Source organism: Myxocyprinus asiaticus, chromosome 28 (assembly GCF_019703515.2).
Source record: "Myxocyprinus asiaticus isolate MX2 ecotype Aquarium Trade chromosome 28, UBuf_Myxa_2, whole genome shotgun sequence".
NCBI lineage: Eukaryota > Metazoa > Chordata > Actinopteri > Cypriniformes > Catostomidae > Myxocyprinus > Myxocyprinus asiaticus.
Genome location: NC_059371.1, coordinates 44497559 through 44505058, shown reverse-complemented (window position 1 = coordinate 44505058; position 7500 = coordinate 44497559). Strand labels below are relative to the sequence as shown.

At 40.5% G+C, this 7500-nt stretch overlaps 1 protein-coding gene across 1 annotated transcript in view; it reads left to right on the top strand.

The window, feature by feature from the left end:
* The window catches only part of calcrl2 (calcitonin receptor-like 2), a 24945-nt gene that overhangs the window by 8746 nt on the left and 8699 nt on the right, over nt 1-7500 (top strand). Inside the window, exons 3-7 of the mRNA XM_051659250.1 lie at nt 2583-2748; nt 3410-3517; nt 5799-5911; nt 6032-6123; nt 6353-6476. Coding sequence (XP_051515210.1) covers nt 2583-2748; nt 3410-3517; nt 5799-5911; nt 6032-6123; nt 6353-6476 — 603 coding nt within the window. The remainder of the gene's footprint in view (nt 1-2582; nt 2749-3409; nt 3518-5798; nt 5912-6031; nt 6124-6352; nt 6477-7500) is intronic.

Sequence of the window (7500 nt, the reverse complement as noted above, 5' to 3'; positions counted from 1 at the left end):
AAAGAATATTAATAATAAAACAAAATGCAAATATAATCAAGTAAAAACTTTTCTAAGTAGTAAATTTGTTACATAATACAAATTATACATTTAATAAAAAATACACAAACAATAATTTCCTGTATTTTAATTTAATTTAATATAAAACATTTTATTTATTTGTATATTATGCTATTTTTTATTATGTTTTGTATTAAAGGGACAGGTCACCCAACAATGAAAATTCTCTCATCATTTACTCACGCTCATGATATCCCAGATGTGTATGACTTTCTTTCTTCTGCAGAACACAAATGAAGATTTGTAGAAGAATATTTCAGCTCTGTAGGTTCATATAATGCAAGTGAATGGTGACCAGAATTTTGAAGCTCAAAAAAGCACATAAATGCAGCATAAAAGTAATCCATATGACTCCAGTGGTTTAATCCATGTCTTCAGAAGTGATATGATAGGTGTGGGTGAGAAACAGATCAACATTTAAGTCCTTTTTTACCATAAATTCTCCTCCCTGCCCAGTAGGGGGCGATATGCATGAAGAATGGGAATCGCCAAAAACAAAAGATGAAGAATGTGAAAGCGAAAGTGGAGATTTATAGTAAAAAAAGGACTTAAATATTGAACTGTTTCTCACCCACACCTATCATATCGCTTCTGAAGACATGGATTAAACCACTGGAGTCTTATGGATTACTTTTATGCTGCCTTTATGTGCTTTTTGGAGCTTCAAAGTTCTCCTGAAACTGAAAAATCTTCATTTGTGTTCTGCAGAAGAAAGAAAGTCATACACATCTGGGGATGACATGAGGGTGAATAAATGACGAGATGATTTAAATTTTTGGGTGAACTATTCCTTTAAACATTTATCACAAAATCGTTATATAATACATAATTTATTATATACATTTTATGTAATCAAATTAAATTAGTATTGCATATAATATGTATATTAAACAAACCTTTTAATATACAGATGCATCTCAATAAATTAGAATGTCGTGGAAAAGTTCATTTATTTCAGTAATTCAACTCAAATTGTGAAACTCGTGTATTAAATAAATTCAATGCACACAGACTGAAGTAGTTTAAGTCTTTGGTTCTTTTAATTGTGATGATTTTGGCTCACATTTAACAAAAACCCACCAATTCACTATCTCAAAAAATTAGAATACATCATAAGACCAATAAAAAAAACATTTTTAGTGAATTGTTGGCCTTCTGGAAAGTATGTTAATTTACTGTATATGTACTCAAAACTTGGTAGGGGCTCCTTTTGCTTTAATTACTGCCTCAATTCAGCGTGGCATGGAGGTGATCAGTTTGTGGCACTGCTGAGGTGGTATGGAAGCCCAGGTTTCTTTGACAGTGGCCTTCAGCTCATCTGCATTTTTTTGGTCTCTTGTTTCTCATTTTCCTCTTGACAATACCCCATAGATTCTCTATGGGGTTCAGGTCTGGTGAGTTTGCTGGCCAGTCAAGCACACCAACACCATGGTCATTTAACCAACTTTTGGTGCTTTTGGCAGTGTGGGCAGGTGCCAAATCCTGCTGGAAAATGAAATCAGCATCTTTAAAAAGCTGGTCAGCAGAAGGAAGCATGAAGTGCTCCAAAATTTCTTGGTAAACGTGTGCAGTGACTTTGGTTTTCAAAAAACACAATGGACCAACACCAGCAGATGACATTGCACCCCAAATCATCACAGACTGTGGAAACTTAACACTGGACTTCAAGCAACTTGGGCTATGAGCTTCTCCACCCTTCCTCCAGACTCTAGGACCTTGGTTTCCAAATGAAATACAAAACTTGCTCTCATCTGAAAAGAGGACTTTGGACCACTGGGCAACAGTCCAGTTCTTCTTCTCCTTAGCCCAGGTAAGACGCCTCTGACGTTGTCTGTGGTTCAGGAGTGGCTTAACAAGAGGAATACGACAACTGTAGCCAAATTCCTTGACATGTCTGTGTGTGGTGGCTCTTGATGCCTTGACCCCAGCCTCAGTCCATTCCTTGTGAAGTTCACCCAAATTCTTGAATCGATTTTGCTTGACAATCCTCATAAGGCTGCGGTTCTCTCGGTTGGTTGTGCATCTTTTTCTTCCACACTTTTTCCTTCCACTCAACTTTCTGTTAACATGCTTGGATACAGCACTCTGTGAACAGCCAGCTTCTTTGGCAATGAATGTTTGTGGCTTACCCTCCTTGTGAAGGGTGTCAATGATTGTCTTCTGGACAACTGTCAGATCAGCAGTCTTCCCCATGATTGTGTAGCCTAGTGAACCAAACTGAGAGACCATTTTGAAGGCTCAGGAAACCTTTGCAGGTGTTTTGAGTTGATTAGCTGATTGGCATGTCACCATATTCTAATTTTTTGAGATAGTGAATTGGTGGGTTTTTGTTAAATGTGAGCCAAAATCATCACAATTAAAAGAACCAAAGACTTAAACTACTTCAGTCTGTGTGCATTGAATTTATTTAATACACGAGTTTCACAATTTGAGTTGAATTACTGAAATAAATGAACTTTTCCACGACATTCTAATTTATTGAGATGCACCTGTATGTTCTGCTCACACCTCACCTGTTGCAGGTGTGTTACTGTGGCGATGTGGTAATCACGGCGAGGATGCCAGCAGAGGATGAGACAGATATCCCAGCATCCCCCACTAATGTGAGAGTGACACGTCAGCAGATCCTTTCCGCCCAGTTTGAGTGTTATCTCAAAATCATGTACGACCCTCCACATGCTGAAACAGGTCAGAGAGCCGCTGAGACCGTCTCTCTCTCTCTCTCTCTCTCTCTCTCTCTCTCTCTCTCTCTCTATCAGTCCCAGTTTAATGGCTTTTAATCGAGCATCACTCTCATTTTCCCAGAAAACGTAAAAATCTAGTTTCTAATGTAATTAGCTCCTCCCTGCACTAAAGTTTATGTCCGGTGGAAATGATAATGCATTAAAAACATGTTCAATGCTGTAGTTTACAAAGAGACTTTGTGGATGTTGTTAATGTTTTAATGAGCACAAATCATCATTACTGTGTAACACTAATATGATAATGATCTTTTAATGGTCTGTTGCTCTCACTGGCATGTCGATGGCACTCAAGACTGGTAAAAATGAGAGAATAAGAGTGTAAAGGAAGACTATTCCGTCTTTTGAAAGACCAGAAGCGTCACTAAGTTTGCTTCAGGTTTCCTCATGTTGTACACAGAGAAGCGAACACAGACGCACTCTCTCTCGCTCTTGTCTGAAGTGAATCTGAATTGGTGACTCTTTGTCTACATCTCTAGAATGTTTTGGAACAATTGAACCCATTTTTTGTTCTGAATATGTAGTTAAATTAAAAAAGAATTCTGTAATAGTTTCTTTTGGTGGAGTCATACTAACATCAGACTAATGCTCAATGTCTCCCCCTGCAGGCCCGTACTGTAATCGCACGTGGGACGGATGGCTCTGTTGGGGAGACTCTGCCCCCGGAACCGCTGTACAGCTCTGCCCCTCCTACTTCCAGAACTTTGATCCATCTGGTGAGACTTTAAATGTACCACAAATGTTTTGGAAGGTCATAACAATCAATGCCAGACACATATATGTATATATATATGGGTGTTTCTTCAACTTCAGACACTTTCAGCACTGTGGACTTCTCGAAAGTTAAAGTCTAGTTTAAACATGTTTCACACTCTCACTAGTTGATTTAATGTGTCTATATCAACGTCCATCAGTGTGTGTTCATGCATCACAGGAGATTTATGTCATTCAAGTCATGAAAATTCATTTCCAGCACATCTCAAATTCTGTATTGTGTTTAATCATCTCAGTTTCATCTCAAGCATGTTTTACATTGACACTTTTGTCCACTTGGTTAACAAGTACACTGACTTGTTCACGTGAAATTGTTTGGTGTGCTAGAAATGATACCACAACTGTGGGACGGTTGTCATTTTGGAAATATTTTCATATGATAAATATTGCAAAAAATTATGTTTATTTCACTCTTTTTTTCTTAGTTTCAAACATGCAGTAATTTTTATAATGGATTTTCATAGTTTCATATTGAACGTCTGGATCTGAGGGATAAAATGGTCAAATCTAGACATAAAAGACATTTGTAAAGTATCAAAAATAAATGATGAAGACCAGGCGAAAAGTTACGAATGCAGTTTTAATGAGACCTTCATAGAACAAAAAATAAAAAAAGTTTAAATCGGTTCATTTTAATACAAATAAATCAACCCCTGCGACATGAAAGTGTCAGTGTTTGCAGGAAGGAGGACCCAAATGCAGGTGTGACACTCCTGTTCTACCCGCTCCATACAGGTCTCAAACTGGCATCTCCGGCATGGGAGGCGGGTGCACTAACAAGGAGGCTAAAGGCTACAGTGTCAGTCCTCTAGCGTCAGTCGCTAGTGCACCTCTTGAGGTCAGGAGAGTGAGGTTTATACACATTGCACGGCTCCCATTACACTCACCCCCCTAAACCTCACTCACATCCGGGTCACGGCACCATTGTGACGCTCCTGTTCTACCTGCTCCATACAGGACTCGAACCGGCATCTCCGGCATGAGAGGTGGGTGCGCTAACAAGGAGGCTAAAGGCTACAGCCTCTAGTGTCAGTCGCTAGTGCACCTCTTGAGGTCAGGAGAGTGAGGTTTATACACATTACACAGCTATCTATCAGCTGGCTCCCGTTACACTCACCCCCCTAAACCTCACTCACATCCGGGTCACGGCACCATTGTGACGCTCCTGTTCTACCTGCTCCATACAGGACTCGAACCGGCATCTCCGGCATGAGAGGTGGGTGCGCTAACAAGGAGGCTAAAGGCTACAGCCTCTAGTGTCAGTCGCTAGTGCACCTCTTGAGGTCAGGAGAGTGAGGTTTATACACATTACACAGCTATCTATCAGCTGGCTCCCGTTACACTCACCCCCCTAAACCTCACTCCCATCCGGGTCACAGCACCATTGTGATGCTCCTGTTCTACCTGCTCTATACGGGACTTGAACTGGCATGTCCGGCATGGGAAGTGGGTGCGCTAACAAGGAGGCTACAGCCTCTAGCGTCAGTTGCTAGTGCACCTCTTGAGGTCAGGAGAGTGAGGTTTACACACATTGCACAGCTATCTATCAGCTGGCTCCCGTTACACTCACCCCCCTAAACCTCTCTCCCATCCGGGTCACAGCACCATTGTGATGCTCCTGTTCTACCTGCTCTATACAGGACTTGAACTGGCATCTCCGGCATGGGAAGTGGGTGCGCTAACAAGGAGGCTACAGCCTCTAGCGTCAGTTGCTAGTGCACCTCTTGAGGTCAGGAGAGTGAGGTTTACACACATTGCACAGCTATCTATCAGCTGGCTCCCGTTACACAAGCATGACATAAAGAGATCTTCACTAATAACAAGGTAACAAAGAGGCGAGGTCTAGATGAGAGACAGGAGAGCACGTGGCAAACAAACCTGACAGAAGCCATGTGCTCACGCCAAACAGGATGACGAGACATGGAACATGGGTGTCTGGATCCTGACTCAGAAACAAAACCAAACCAGACTGAAGAGTCAGGATCCAGACACCATGCTCCGAACATGTAAATGCAGACAGGACAGAAGAGCGCACGACAAGGAATTAACAGCCAAAACCGGGCGCTCGCACGAAAACACGGAACACGAAGAGTGTCAGGATCCTGTCACCACAATAAACATAACTGACAAGGTGACAGGACCCTGACAGAAAGTGCCCCAAGTTGAAGAATCAACAACACATGCAGAAATGACACCTCAATCTTTTGCATTTTGTTCAATCAGAAACAGTGACCAAAGTGTGTAACCCTGACGGTCATTGGTTCCGTCACCCAGAAAGTAGCAGACTGTGGTCAGACTACACCCAGTGTTCTGCCTACACCACACTGAACCTCAAGGTGAGAGCAGTACTTCAAAATCTTCATTCTTCTCCATGATCAAACTGTGAATAATCATCGTCTTTTACTTTGAAACCCTCGTTTGTCATTATATCCGTGTGTGTTTGGTTTCTCCTCAAGCTTACTTATGGTGGCTACTATCTGGCTGTGGTGGGACACGTCCTCTCCATCATATCACTTCTGATTTCCATATTTATCTTCTGCTACTTCAAGTATGTCACAACATCAAGCACATAAACACTCGTGCTCCTATCTGTCGTTTTGCTGTGTGATCTGTGATAGTTGCAGTCTTTTCTCATTACAGAAGAGTAAACAACTCTCGGAGAGACAGTAGCAGTTCAATATATTTGCAAAACAAAGACACAAATGTACATTTGAAAAGGTTTTATAGTGGATGCAAAAATGCATAAATGGTATGATTGTTTGGTTTTGTCTGCGCAGGTGTTTGAGTTGCCAGCGGATCACTCTTCATAAAAACATGTTCATGTCTTTCATCCTGAATTCAGTCGCCACCATCACTTTGTTTCACTTTGTCACTGGAGCAGAGCAGGTGAAACCTGACTCCGTAAGTGCACAATAATATTTATAGAATAATAATAGTATATATATAACTATCATTAACTTCACTGGGCACAGGTGCATGCTCTCAATGATGCTCTCTGTGAAGTATTGGCTACCTCTAATTGGAGGTGAAATTTACATTTATGCATTTGGCAGACACTTTTATCCAAAGCATCTTGCAGTGCCCTTATTAAAGGGACAATCCCCCTGGAGCAACCTGGAGTTAAGTCAAGGACACAGTGGTGGTGGCAGCTGTGGGAATTGAACCAACAACCTTTTGCTTACTAGTTCAGTGGTTTAGTCCACTACACCACCACCACTCCGCTAGTGTAGAGAAATATTTGGGTGATTCTCACAAAACCTGTCAAGAAAATGTCCTGTTCATTTTGAACCCCAAATCAATACAGCATAATTTTACCATTTTACTTTATCATCTATCTGTCTGTCTGTCTGTCACCTGTCTATCTGTCTGTCATCTGTCTGTCTGTCTGTCGTCTGTCTGTCTATCTATCTATCTATCTATCTATCTATCTATCACACTTTCTTTTCTATCTATCTGTCTGTCTGTCTGTCTGTCTGTCTATCTATCTATCTATCTATCTGTCTGTCTATCTATCTATCTATCTATCTATCTGTCTGTCTGTCTGTCTATCTATCTATCTATCTGTCTGTCTATCTATCTATTTATCTATCTGTCTGTCTATCTGTCTGTCTATCTATCTATCTATCTATCTATCACACTTTCTTATCTATCTATCTATCTATCTATCTATCTATCTATCTATCTGTCTGTCTGTCTGTCTGTCTGTCTATCTATCTATCTATCTATCTATCTGTCTGTCTATCTATCTATCTATCTATCTATCTATCTATCTATCTATCACACTTTCTTATCTATCTATCTATCTATCTATCTGTCTGTCTATCTATCTATCTATCTATCTATCTATCTATCTATCTATCTATCTATCTATCTGTCTGTCTATCTATCTGTCTGTCTGTCTGTCTATCTATCTATCTATCTATCA